The 15,312-nt window shown below is 40.8% G+C and overlaps 1 protein-coding gene across 3 annotated transcripts in view; it reads right to left on the bottom strand.

Annotated features, from left to right (window-relative positions):
* Positions 1 to 11,411, bottom strand: part of LOC118402288 (microtubule-associated serine/threonine-protein kinase 3-like) — a 58,616-nt gene extending 47,205 nt beyond the window's left edge. Inside the window, exons 1-2 of one of the 3 annotated variants that reach the window (XM_035800359.2) lie at positions 11,137 to 11,411; positions 10,011 to 10,042 (exon numbers count right to left, since the gene is read on the bottom strand). In XM_035800359.2, the coding sequence (XP_035656252.1) occupies positions 10,011 to 10,042; positions 11,137 to 11,175 (71 nt within the window). In that variant the 5' untranslated portion in view covers positions 11,176 to 11,411. Of the gene's footprint in view, positions 1 to 3,439; positions 4,064 to 10,010; positions 10,043 to 11,136 lie in introns of those variants that run through there. The other 2 variants (XM_035800358.2, XM_035800360.2) reach the window with 2 other exon arrangements.
* Positions 11,412 to 15,312: the final 3,901 nt, after the last annotated feature.

Consider the following 15,312-nt stretch of genomic DNA (forward strand, 5'->3'; position numbering starts at 1 on the left):
GGAAAATAATTGGGACCTTCTGTTTTTGGCTTATAGTTCCCCATCACAATCTAGGCAGGGCAGTAACGACCATCTAATTTGGTTGAATTGAACAATTTAGATAAACCCAAATTAGTGAGCTCAGCAGTCCATTGGTTAAAAACAGTCTCTGTTATTAGAGGGCTACAGTGCCTGCAGGGTGGGGTAGATTTACAGAATGGAAGGAACTCATTTTCAGTTTGTTTGTTTTCGGAGATGACGGATCCCCAGCCCCCATTGTTGACGTTGGTATTGCTATTACAGTGGCAGCCCATCTCGCTGGCAGTGAGCTAAAATAATTGAGGAGCTCAGAAGACAATGGAGTCTGACATTTCTGGGTTGGGATGGAGATCGGATTACAAAAGATGCCCCTTGTAATAAAATGAATTTCATGAATCTATTAAGTCATCAAACTTTGCGGAAATCAAATAACAACCAAAACACTTAGAAGCAATGGAAATTATTTCTGTCTCAATTTATCAACAACCCGTATCGCTAGTAGGGACTTCACCCAGTTCCATGCATAAGGAAGCGAAGTTAAAAATATATATTTTTAAAAATGGTATAAAAAAAAATAGGCGGGTTTGTCATGAACAGAGATCGTGGTGAATGCTTGGCTGTTGACACTGCTGGTATTAGCGGTCAGGCAAACCTTGAGGTTTTTCCCCATCCACCGGCAGGATTCTAAAACAAAACATAGTAGGCTAATGGTCAAACATGTCGGCTACAGACATTTACTGAATCGCCAATGTAAGCTACTGTAGTGAAATACCTTTTCTACAAAATGTTACTAAAATTATACAAAAATGTTTAAGGACAATTTGAGTGCCAATACATATTTCAGTGCCAACCCTGCTTTTTCTATTAAGTTCATATCACTAAATAGAGAACGCCTAATTTCAGATTATGGAGACAAAACAAGCAAGTATAGCGAAGAGAATCATTGTACTATCTGAACCACTGAAATATATTCTCCATAACCAATTATATTGTATTTTCAGCTGGTGTACAAAACAGAAAGTTAGACAAAAAAAAGAAACTTAAGCAAAAACTTAAGCACAGAAAGCGTAGAAATGTCACACAGAACAGATCTGTGAACTGACCTCAAAAAAGGCACTAAATCAGTCAGATCTACCGCTTCTTAGACTTACTTTCAATGAGAATGACATGTCTATAACTCACATTTCTGTGAATTTGGTCAGGTCGCACCAAAAGTTACAAATTGCAGCTTTAATGCACACAGCTATTGCTCATTTGCGTAGCGAATTGTTTAATGGAACAAATTAAACATTAAAACTCCATTCATGGTAACCTCGTAAACAATTTCTTTAGACCTGGTGTTTATTTGCTGAAATGTGTGCCGTTGCCCAGCTATTAAAAGGTAAATTAAACAGTTTTGCTTTATATTTCAGCCTGGTCTCAAACACTAGACGTAACATAAATGAGAATCTAGGAAATTAGTATGATATGGTTAGATAAGACAGAAGGTTACTTAAGGCAACAAAAAAAAAAAAGAGTTGGGTGGGCGTTGATCACAAACGTCTAGCAACGCAAAGGTTGTGTTTGAATCTCATCATGGATATCTTTACCCTTTTAGCAACTACTTAGCATGTTAGCTAACCCTTAAGCTAACTCTAACCACTAGCCTAGTTAACGGTAGCCACCAAGACCACTTTAGCCACAACAAATTAGGATTCATTAACATATACAGTAAGTATAAAAAATTCATATCATATTTTAAAAATTGTACCTTTATTTAACTAGGCAAGTCAGTTCAGAACAAATTCTTATTTTCATTGATGGCCTAGGAACAGTGGGTTAACTGCAGAGCGACAGATTTGTACCTTGTCAGCTCGGGGATTTGAACTTGCAACCTTTCAGTTACTAGTCCAGCGCTCTAACCACTAGGCTACACTGCCGCCCGAAATTGATGATGAACGTCCACGAATTCTTAACATTCTATACAAAATAGATTACGTCGACAAATTAATACATACCATACCAAACTTTAACATATCAGAGGGGTTTGGTTAAATGTGAAAGTCATTTCAGTTGAACACATTCAATTGTACAACTGACTAGGTATCCCCCTTTCCTTTCCCTTTGTGCTGAGGTCAGTTCAGTTGACATTTTTTTTTATCATCCATTTTCCCTTTCGCAATTTATTTTTAAACATTAAATGCACTATGCATTGTGGGATGAATGCTGTATCACTGAATAAAACATGACCGCCCATTACTGCTTATTATCCATCATTTATTCACATTACTTTAATAAAATCTTCATTTAATTTGGTGATTATATGATTTCATTCCAAGTCATCATCTCTATAGAGCTGTTGCCTACGCAGTCTGACAAAATAATTTTAGTAGTTCAAAGTAAATAAGGCATACTTTTATGACGACTGAAATCCAACTATCAAATCACTTATATCATGTATTTTCAGGCTCACGAAGCAACTGCTTTCTATCCCTCTATCTTGCGTTCTCTAATTCTGTGTCTCTGCGCCGCACAGAACGGACAAGTTTAAGGGGGCACGGAATGGATTATGGTCATTGCAGTTAATTACCATGTTCTGTGCTAAACTACATAGAATATTTGCCTGTTGGAAACTACAACTCCTTACTACATCGCACAACTCAGGCTTGATCTGATTTCTCTCTACAGAAATGGCATTCAAATAATTGATCTAAAGTTGGTTAATTAACAAAAAAAAAAAATGTTGATTGATCGCTCAGCACTACATATACTAATTTGAGTATCCCGTATTTCCATTTACTATGTTACATCTACCCCTGAGTCCAGGTTGCATTTTTAGCTCGACTATAGTATAACCTATACCAGTTGCACTCAACTCCTACCCTCAGCTGCCTGCTGGTTTTCTGTTCTACCTGATAATTGCACCCACCTTGTGTCCCAGGTCTAAAATCTGTAGAGGGGAACCATTTGAAAAAAGCAGTGGAGCTGGCTTCGATGTCAAGATTTGAGTTTGTGGGGCCTATACTGTAATGAACAAGTTGTGAGCCTTCTGCATGAACAACACAGCTGCTGTTTCTGTAAGACGATACATAGGCAACATTAACAGCATAGTCTAACAATGGCCACGTTTCTCTATCGGAAAAACAACACTAGGGCGGATGTAAACCGACAAAATACCGTAGTTGAGAACATAACGCGAAACCATAGTGAACAACATGAAAGCAAAGGCCTATGTGTACTATTGTCGTGAATGGGGAAAGTTAGAGAAAATCTTCAAAAAAAAAACAACATTAAATAAGCGACGTCATTTGTCTGCATTTCAATTGTCTTAGTCAAAGCAATAAGCTAAACTGCGCGGGTCCCATCTATAAGTCCTACACTACCACTGATTTAAATAGTCTAACAAATCAGATGATAATAAATAAAATAAAAATCAGATTACCTTCTCGATCTTTTCATCATGGCCCCAGTCACAAAACTTGTTTTGTAGCTGGGCAAGACTGTCCAGTAGTGATTCTGATCAGACATGATGAATTAAAGCGATACAGAGTGATACTTTGAAACAAATGTCCACTATCTCTTGAGAAACATATTTGTTATTTCCCCGGAAAGCACTCGGAGTCCGTAACCAAAAACTCCGACAATGGTTCGCACTATCTGACTGCATACCCGTGGCAGTTCAGGCAAGAAAGCAACCGTAAATGATGCCGTCATCGCTTTATTTCTTCCCTGTGAATTTTCGCGCACTACATTACAAGACTTTCGCGCACATCATCAATACTTCCAAATCACCAAAACGCGTAAAACTTATTTTTTTTACTTCCCAGAAACAGCTAATAATTGTACAGATAATTGTGTCAGCCCATCGGTTGGAGGAGGGATTGCCGCCGATGGGAGGAAGTTGTCATTGTTTGCGCTGAAAGTTTGATCATGGGTTTTACATCGATTTGAATGTCATGGACCACGTTTACATCTATACCAATATCCAGTTATTACTCGGGATACTAAAGTATTATGTTTGAGTTGACGCATATAAAACATCTTATCCCGTTTACAATAACCCGAAAAAAATCTTGAAACCCGGATAAGATGCCCGGTATAAGCTGATTTTAGACGGGATACTGTGACATGTCGACACCTTATCCCGTTTACTGTTGTTTTTCACGGTCTGCGCAGGCTCAGTTTCGCATATCATGGGTGTGGTGTGATGAGTTGTCATCGGATTGTCAAACAAAACACTTTTAAAAAGAAAAGTAGGCTATACATGCCGCAGTTGGATCCGCCATAATAATGTATTTTCTGATACACCGTACAGCCTACTAGCTTAGATAAATAAGGGGTGAAAGTAGCCTAAGTTTCCACTTATAATTTCCAACATTAGGTAGTCCATTTGTTTGTCAACTAGGCTATAGTTAAATACATGCAGCTTCTCTGTTATAAATTGTTGTCCCAGAAGAATAAATAATGTAGTGTTCACCAGAATAATGTCTTACATCGGTCCAAAAGGCTTCTTAACAGCTTCTACCCTCAAGCAATAAGACTCCTGAACAGCTAATCAAATGGCTACCCAGACTACTTGCATTGTCCCTCCTCCCCTCTTTTTTACGCTGCTGCTACTCCGTTTATTATCTATGCATAGTCACTTTAATAACTCTACTTACATGTACATAGTAACATGTACATAGTACCTCGACTAACCTGTGTCCCCGCACATTGTACCAGTACCCCCCTGTATATGGCCTCGCTACTGTTATTTTACCTCTGCTCTTTATTTATTTCTTATTTTTAATTCTTATTTATTTTTTACTTAAACACCTATTTTTCTTAAAACTGCATTGTTGGTTAAGGGCTTGTAAGTAACTATTTCACTGTTGTTTTCGGCAAATGTGACAAATACAATTTGATTTGAAAATGTGATTTGATCAGTAAACCCAACGAAGTGTTGTCCCATGTTTCATGAACTGAAAAGTTTGATTCTCAAGAAAAGATCGTGCACAAAATGAGTAACAAATTGGTTTAATGTGATCATTTCTCATTTGCCAAGATAATCCATCCACCTGACAGGTGTGGCATATCAATAGACTAATTAAAAAGCATGAGCATTACACAGGTGAACCTTGTGCTGTGGACAATAAAAGGCCACTGTAACATGTGTATTTTTGTCATACAACAAAGACGCACAGGGGTCTCAAATTTGAGGGAGTGTACAATTGGAATACTGACTGCAGGAATGTCCACCACAGCTGTTGCCAGAGAATTGAATGTTCTACCACATCGTTTTAGAGAATTTGGCAGTAGGTCCAACCGGCCTCACAACCGCAGACCACGTGTAACCACACCAGCCCAGGGCCTCCACATCTGGTTTCTTCACCTCCGGGATCGTCTAAGACCAGCCACCCGGACAGTTGATGAAACTGTGGGTATGCACAACCGAAAAAGTTCTGCACAAACTGTTTGAAACCGTCTCGGGGAAGCTCATCTGAGTTGCTCGTCATCCTCACCATGCTGCAGTTCGGCGTCGTGACAGACTTCAGTTGGCAAATGCTCACCTTCAATGGCCACTGGCACGCTGGCGAAGTGGGCTCTTCATGAATTAATCCCAGTACTGTTCCAGGTAGATGTATGGTGTCATGTGGGAGAGCAGTTTGCCGATGTCAACGCTGTGAACAGAGTGTCCTATGGTGTGGTAATGGTATGGGCAGGCATAAGCTACGGACAATGAACACAATAGCATTTAACTGATAGCATTTTCGATGCACAGACGTCCCGTGACGAGATCCTGAAGCCCATTGTTGTGTAATTCATCCACTGCCATTACCTCATGTTTCAGCACGGTAATGAACAGCCCCATGTCGCAAGGACTTGTACACAATTCCTGGAAGTTGAACATGTCCCAGTTCTGCCATGGCCTGCATACTCACCAGACATGTCACCCATTGAGCAAGTTTGGGATCGACATGTACGACAGCGTATTCCAGTTCCTGCCCATACAAAGCATTTACATGGGCTTGCTCCTACCCATCTTTCCGATTTGGTCCTGCCGTACATACCTACACATACGCTACGGTCACAAAACGCAGGCCTCCTAATTTTCCCTAGAATTTCTAAACAAACAGCTGGAGGCAGGGCTTTCTCCTATAGAGCTCCATTTTTATGAAATGGTCTGCCTACCCATGTGAGAGACGCAGACTCGGTCTCAACCTTTAAGTCTTTACTGAAGACTCATCTCTTCAGTGGGTCATATGATTGAGTGTAGTCTGGCCCAGGAGTGTGAAGGTGAACGGAAAGGCTCTTGGAGCAACAAACCGCCCTTGCTGTCTCTGCTTGGCCGGTTCCCCTCTTTCCACTGGGATTCTCTGCCTCGAACCCTATTACAAGGGCTGAGTCACTGGCTTACTGGTGCTCTTTCATGCCGTCCCTAGGAGGGGTGCGTCACTTGAGTGGGTTAAGTCACTGACGTGATCTTCCTGTCTGCTGCAGTAGTTTGTGTCAGGGGGCTAGGGTCAGTCATATCTGGAGTACTTATCCTGTGTGAATTTAAGTATGCGCTCTCTAATTCTCTTTCTTTCTCTTGGAGGACCTGAGCCCTAGGACCATGCCTCAGGACTACCTGGCATGACTCCTCGCTGTCCCCAGGCCACCTGGCCGTGCTGCTGCTCCAGTTTTAACTGTTCTGCCTGAGGCTATGGAACCCTGACCCGTTCACCGGACGTGCTACCTGTCCCAGACATGCTGTTTTCAACTCTCTAGAGACAGCAGGAGCGGTAGAGATACTCTTAATGATCGGCTATGAAAAGCCAACTGACATTTACTCCTGAGGTGCTGACTTGCTGCACCCTCGACAACTACTTTGATTATTATTATTTGACCATGCTGGTCATTTATAAACATTTGAACATCTTGGCCATGTTCTGTTATAATCTCCACCCAGCACAGCCAGAAGAGGACTGGCCACCCCTCATAGCCTGGTTCCTCTCTCGGTTTTGGCCTTTCTATGGGAGTTTTTCCTAGCCACCGTGCTTCGACACCTGTATTGCTTGCTGTTCAGGGTTTTTGGCTGGTTTTCTGTACAGCACTTTGAAATATCAGCTGATGTAAGAAGGGCTATATAAATACATTTGATTTTAAAAAAGAATAATATCCAGCAACTTCGCACAGCCATTGAAGAGGAGTGGGACAACTTTTCACAGGCCACAATCAACAGCCTGCTCAACTCACACTGCATGAGGGAAGTGGTCACACCAGATACTGACTGTTCTTTTTATCCACGCCCCTCATTTAAGGTATCTGTATTCCCAGTCATGTGAAATCCATGGATTAGGGCCTAATGAATTTATTTCAATTGGCAGATTTCCTTATTAAACTGTAATTTAGTCAAATCTTTATTTCATTTTTTTATTTATATTTTTGTTCAGTGTAGGTAAAGTTGTCAGTTTCATTTAGGGCCCGTGAGAAGACGCAATAACTCCAAAACAGTGGAATGATTGGTCCTGTGCAAAATATCAACAGTTTGACTTTTTTTTTTTAAGGAAATTAAAAGCTGAGAAAACGATTAAACACATTTCTGCCTACGGAGCTGTGAGGGGATAGGCACCTCAGTACCTCCAGGCTCTGATCAGGCCCTACACCCAAACAAGGGCACTGCGTTCATCCACCTCTGGCCTCCTCGCCTCCCTACCACTGAGGAAGTACAGTTCCCGCTCAGCCCAGTCAAAACTGTTCGCTGCTCTGGCTCCCCAACGGTGGAACACACTCCCTCACGACAGCGGAGTCAATCACCACCTTCCGGAGACACCTGAAACCCCACCTCTTTAAGGAATACCTAGGATAGGATAAAGTAATCCTTCTCACCCCCCTTAAAATATTTAGATGCACTATTGTAAAGTGGCTGTTCCACTGGATGTCATAAGGTGAATGCACCAATTTGTAAGTCGCTCTGGATAAGAGCGTCTGCTAAATGACTTAAATGTAATGTAAATGTAATAATACGTCTGTTCATCTTGGGTGCCTATTTTATGTGGTTGAAGTACTGTCTGCTTGCATAAGTGACAAAGATAACACGTTACATGCCCATTCCCATTTTCTCAAGAAAATATATTTTTATATATTATTATATACATATTTCTCCACGGCCTGTTCAAGACAAAATTAACATTTGTTGTATACTTTTACTGCAAGAAATGCATCATTCTGCAGTAGTTAATATATTGCGCTACATAAGCCTACAGTCAGTGTTCAGATTTCAGTCTTCTCATGTCAGTCAGTCACTGACAGTCACTCAATTAGCCATTTACCAATTTTAGATTGGTAAATTAGTCTAGCCAGCTATCATGGCTGAATACAGATCAGACACGTACCCAAGGGCCCAAGGACACGTACCCAAGTTTAAAACTCTCCACCCCCCCCATGGTAAAATCTCATTCAGGGCCCCCAAAAGGCTAGAGCCGGCCCTGATGACACCCGTTACTGTCCGACTATGTCAATAAGAAGCCCACAACAGAACAATATCTGTCTTATTGCACACCAATGGAATATGCCAGAGCTTCATCTTGGAGCTCTGCAATAGGCTATGACAGGGTCACTAGGCAAATACACTAATTCTGACTGACATGTCATTAGGAAACGTGTAGAATTCAATGAATGATATGTGAAATTATTTATTTTGAATCACACATACAGATTTTATTTCCATACTAATTGACAAGACCTCAAAGCATTGGATGTGCATGCACGCATACTATAAACATACGTACAGTCCTTTCATAAAATACTTTGGTGTACGTTTGATTAGATGCATCTATACACAGAGTGTACAAAACATTAGGAACACCTATCTAATATTGAGTTGCACTCCCTTTTGCACCCAGAACAGTCTCAATTTGACAGGGCATGGAATCGACAAGATGTAGAAAGTATTCCACAGGGATGCTGCCCATGTTGTGTCAAGGAGCCTGGATGTCCTTTGGGTGGTGGACCATTCTTGATACACATGGGAAACTGTTGAGCGTGGAAAAACCCAGTAGCGTTACAGTTGACACTCAAACCGATGCACCTGGAACCTACTACCATACCCCATTCAAAGGCACTTAAATATAATGATCTCAATATCCAAATTAGTAGTTACAGTCGTCCCATCACTGCAACTCCTGTACGGACTCAGGAGGCCGAGAGCCATGCATCCTCCGAAACACAACCTTGACACACTGCTCGCTTAAGTCAGCCACACCAATGTGTCAGAGGAAACGGCGTACAACTGGCAACCGTGTTAACGTGCATGCGCCTGGCCCACCACAGAAGTCACTAGAGCACGATGGGACAAGGACATCCCGGCCGGCCAAACCCTCCCCTAACTCGGAAGATGCTGGGCCAATTGTGTGACGCCTCGTAACCCGCCTCGAACTCATCTTTAGTGATGCCTCGAGAAATGCGATGCAGTGCCGTAGACCACTGTGCCGCTCAGGAGGCCCCAGCACTTAAATCTTTTGTCTTGCCCATTCACCCTCTGAATCACACACACACACACACACACACACACACACACACACACACACACACACACACCAATTGTCTCAAGGCTTAAAAATCCTTATTTAACCTGTCTCCTCCCCTTCATTAACACTGATTGAAGTGGATTTAACAAGTGACATCAATTAAGGATCATAGCTTTCACCTGGCCAGTCTGTCGGCAGAAAGAGCAGGTGTTCCTAATGTTTGTACACTCAGGTTTAAATTCTCATTCAATCTACCACTGTTTGTTAACATGTCCAAATATATTACTAAAGTCAGGCCTATCTGCCACCTCAAGGCACTACCACTGGCAAAACTGGTTTGGGGTGTGAAACCACATTTGCCTACAAGACAATTCACAAGCGGCTTTTTAAGAGGTGTTGCCTCCTGGAAGTTCCAAGTAAATGTCAGCTACGACAAACAACACCTCGTGACACCCTTTGGTTTTGTATCAAACGGTGTAACGAGAGCAGAGATAACCAGTGCTGATCTTTAGTGATACTTACATGTTCCCCCTTCGTGGAAGGCTCAGCTCTTTCTGGAATTGAGAGAGTGGCTCATTAAAATGGTGACAATGACAGTAAAGTTAGTCTTGCAAAAGGTAAAGGCTGTTTGATTATGAACTTAGTCTCTGACAGCTATGTCCCCTGTTATATGTAAAGATAGTATAGCTCTGGCCTAGTTCTGTAGGTCTTAAATTGGTTCTCTCATTCATAGTCATTTTGTAGGTTCTGTTTGCTCTGATTCTTAAGCCCTTGTACATTATCATGCACATTCTACAGACAGAGCATACGCATCCCGAAAATGATGTGCCTCAGTGCGCTGTATTTTCAAAGATAAAAGCAGGTCGTTTCACAACCATAATCACATTCTCATTGCAGGCTCATGTAAGATGAAGGTACCAATCAATATAATGAAACGAAAACATTTATTTTGGGTATGGGGGGCAAGCACATTCACACCAACATCTTTTATAATAGGTTTAGAGCAAACAATGCTGAAACAAAGCCGCCATCTGAGTAATTGGTTGGAATTGAAAACAAGGACAAGAATTGAGTCATCTATACTGGATATAAGACAGATACGTTAACATAAAAAGGGATGTTCACCAATCATCCACCCCTAAATGTAATTGACCTCAACGCCCATATCACCACAGAAACCTAGTGTTGACAATAATAAGACAATCTGTAGAAAACTGTCTGTCTGTAGAAACAAACGATTTATTAACTACACCTTCGCATCCACAAGCTTGCCCTTGAGTGCCAACGCATGCAGCATTCGTGTGTGTGTAGAATGGATCGATACGGTAACCTATCCATGACCATTGCAAAACAAGGTGGCACAATACATGGGAAGCGAAATTGCTTTGAGATTTCCAGAATTTGTGATCACAAGAACTGGCCAAGAAACTGCGCCAAATGTAAACAGATTATTTTGTTTAGTAAAACAGCAATTGACAATCACAAAATAACCCTAGAGAAAGAGAGAAATACATGTTTGCCCTAACGTGGGTCAACAATTGTTTGTGTTGGCCTATCATTAAATGTTCTAATGCCAGAACACAACGGCAAAGCATTATTTCAATCTTCAATAGCTATGCTGATGTTTTTTTATTGTTGAGTTTCTTACCTGCAGCCCACGACGTCTGAGAATGTTTGGCTCGTCCATTGTAGTATAAATTATGACTACACCGCTGACTCCCTTTTTCCAATTTCATTCAACCCATACTGCGTCCTCCTGTATTATACGCTTCACTGGGAGTGGATGTCACCGACGCGAATAGCTTCATCCCAAAACGGAGAATTTCGTTTAATTGCCAGCCGCCCGGTGACCTGCCCAGCCGTGAGAATTGGGAATGAATGTGCAGGGAGGTACTTCTGACAAATCGCTTAAGGTGGCAGTGCGGGGACCTTATATCTCATTGATCCTACGCAACCTTTTTCCAACCCCTGTCTCACTCGTTTTTTTTCAGGTAGGATATGCACTAATATCCTATTTGCAGTTCTACAATATATTTACATTCTATTTATCTGTATATATCTACCCATGTTCTGTGTTTGTGTGACGAGAAGCAACGTTTTGCTTAAAATCCCATTCAGATGTCTTTCATGTACCCCTTATTAATGTACGAATCAATACAATATCGACTTGAAGGAGGTTCGTTATACTCTTCATATGAGTGCACTATTGTGATACATGTTGTGTAACTCTACATCATCATTGGCCCATGCATGAAATAACTTAATGTAACAGTATAATTTTACGTCCGTCCCCTCGCCCATACCCGGGCGCGAACCGGGGGACCTTCTGCACACATCGACAACAGTCACCCACGAAGCATCGTTACCCATTGCTCTACAAAAGCCGCGGCCCTTGCAGAGCAAGGGGAACTACTACTTCAAGGTCTCAGAGCAAGTGACGTAACCGATTGAAACGCTATTTTAGCGCGTACCGCTAACTAAGCTAGCCGTTTCACATCCATTACATTCATATGACCATAAACAATGATGCAACTCTTGACAGTTAAATGGTAAAATTACTTGATCGATGATGTACAACAATGGCTGTGTCTTGTCATGTGGTGTCATGTCCATTGATGTTAGCTGGTTGCATGAATTGTTCTATTTTTGCAAATTGTGGGTTTTGTCTTTAATGCTGTGCTTAAAGAACCTTAAGGATCCGTCCCTTTTTTTAAATTTTCGGCCTAAAATAACATACCCAAATTGAACTGCCTGGAGCTCAGGACCTGAAACAAGGATGTGGATATTCTTGAGACCATTTGAAAGGAAACACTTTGTGGAAATGTGATTTTTTTTACAAACAAGTTTGTGGAAATGTGAAATGAATGTAGGAGAATATAACACATTAGATCTGGTAGAAGGTGATACAAAGAAAAAAAACATGCGTTTTTTTTGGACCATCTTTGAAATGCAAGAGAAAGGCCATAATGTATTATTACAGCTCAGGCGCAATTTAGATTTTGGCCACTAGATGGCAGCAGTGTATGAGCAACATTTTAGATGGATCCAATGAATCATTGCATTTCTGCTCAAACGTTTGTATCAAGATTGCCCAAATGTGGCTAATTGGTTTAATAATAACTTTAAGTTCATAACTGTCCACTCTCCTCAAACAATTGCATGGTATTCTTTCACTGTAATAGCTACTGTAAATTGGACAGTGCAGTTAGATTACCAAGAATTTACATTTTCTGCCAATGTAAGATATGTCTATGTCCTGGGAAATGTTCTTGTTACTTACAACCTCATGCTAATCGCATGAGCCTACGTTAGCTCAACTGTCCCGTGGGGGAAGCACCAATCCTGTATCAGTTTTAATCCAAGGTCATCTTCCTTATGTAAACATTAATATCCCCCAAACGTTTAAGGTTGGGAATAACATACACCTACAGTGTATTTTATCTACAGTGGTTAATGTCATAGTCATCCCTTTTCCTTACACACAACAACTATTTTAACCCAGCACTGTTGGGTTACGTGAATGACCCAACACGTTGGGTTTCTTGATTTCCCACAAAATGCGATTACTTTGACCCAGCAGTCAGTTGCTTTTTACTCTTTTGCTGGATTATTTTTATTTGTGTATTTTTGACCCAGCAGTGGGTTATTTCTTACTTTATTGCTGGGTTATTTTTCTACTTCTCTATTACAGAATCTGTTAATTCTCTAAATGTACAAAATATGTCTAACCATAACAATCAATGTTACAACATTTCGACACAGTCTATGAAATTCTTAAAATGATATATGGCCAATTATGACAAATTGTAGATAAAATACAAAAAGTGTATTTTGAATGATTCATTTCAGCTCCAAAATGAAGTCATGCAAAAGATAAATAAGGAACACACAAATAAAAACTTTAGCACAATCCATCATTTCAAAAATCACAGGAGCCCCAGCAATTAAAGCTGAGGAAAGGGGGTGAAGAAAAGTAAACACTTTACCCTTTATTCCCCCAAAACCCTACCAGGTATCCATTTTCCATATAAATTCTTGTTAAACAGCTAAACATAATGTCCTCTGCTCCAGAGCCTGCTCAGTCATGATAGTGAATGCCATGGAGTAGGGGTGATTGTCCCCGAGAATCAGAGCAAAGTGTTCGGTTTCCTCTTGTCCTTTTGGTCGCCTGGCGAAGATATTCAGCCATATTGGTTGCAACCTGATATGATTATAAAAAGTTGAACAATAATCAAGACACTCATCACACTCTTGCACAAGCCCACACACTCACACATACACAAATTGTGGCCTTTCCTTTTGCTCAGAATGTGCAGTACTCATATACAGTCCATTGGCATGTGACGGGTGTTAATCTGCATTGATTTGAGTCCAGCCACTTTGTGCATGGTTTTTCTCAAGTAGAAGTAAAATGACTGACATTGAAAAATAGTACTTTGAAGAGCTACTCAATTACAGTAACAATAGTATTTGTAATTCGTTCCTTCCCACATCCTGTTTTACAGTGTTGCATATTAAATCGTATTCAGTATTCCACATGTGTACTTAGGGTACAATATGACTTTCAGGCCTCATCAAAGCTTGGGCGGGCAGTCTTCTTTCCAACTCGTTACTTGTGGTGGGAGAATCAGTCTCAGGATCAGGTCCTCTTTCGTATCTTGGGGACAAAGACATAAGCTTTAAAGGGGACAGACAAAATGGATAAACATTGGAGACACTACTTTGATTTCAATATGTAGCTACCTGCACTCGGGAAACTGGTGGTGGGAGAAATACTTTCAGGGTCACGAGGTTGGTCGCACCTTATTTGGTAATAGTAATGGCTGGAACCGAATTAATGGAAAGGTATCGAAAAAGTGTTCGATACCATTCCATTCACTTCATTGCAGCCATTATTATGAGCTGTTCTCCCCCCAGCAGTCTCCTGAGCTTACAGGACCATGTCGTCATTAGTATCTGGGGGACAAGAGACATAACAATGTTTAAGGGGACAGTCAAAATGGATAAACATTTGAGAAACTATTTTAATTTCAATATGTGACATCAGCTACATGCATTTGATGCGCTGGTGGTGGGAGAAGCACTCTCAGGGTCATGCAGTTTATAGTGTCTGGGCAGTGGGGGACAAAGACATTAGCACAGTTTAAGTGGAGAGTCAAAATACATAGCCTAAACTAGGCTTGAACAATTGTGACACTACTTTAATTTCAACATGTAGCTAGCTAGCTATAGCTACCTAAAGTAACAGTCTGCCTCTAGACAAAGCCAACGAACTACCTCGCTAACTCAGAAACAATTAAGGAAAAAAAAACATAACTGAACCACCATAAAAGGAGGAGTAATACGCTTGCCAACTAGCTACAACTATGTTAAACTAACTCAGAGGCAGCGAATAGGCCTAGCTAGCATATACAGTGCATTCGAAAGTCTTCCGACCCCTTAACTCTTTCCACATTTTGTTACATTACACCCATATTCTAAAACATATTAAATAAAACATTTCTCACCAATCTACACACAATACCCCATAATGACAAAAAACATAAATACCTTATTTACAAAAGTATTCAGACCCTTTGCTGTGAGACTCGAAATTGAGCTCAGGTGCATCCTATGTCCATAGATTATACCTGAACTGTTTCTACAACTTCAATGGAGTCCACCTGTAGTACATTCAATTGATTGGACGTGATTTGGAAAAGCACAGACCTGTCTATATAAGGTCCCACAGTTGACAGTGCATGTCAGAGAAAGCACAAAGCCATGAGGTTGAAGGAATTGTCTGTAGAGCTCTGAGACAGGATTGTGTCTGCACAGATCTGAG

This window comes from Oncorhynchus keta, chromosome 23 (genome assembly GCF_023373465.1).
Source record: "Oncorhynchus keta strain PuntledgeMale-10-30-2019 chromosome 23, Oket_V2, whole genome shotgun sequence".
Classification (NCBI taxonomy): domain Eukaryota; kingdom Metazoa; phylum Chordata; class Actinopteri; order Salmoniformes; family Salmonidae; genus Oncorhynchus; species Oncorhynchus keta.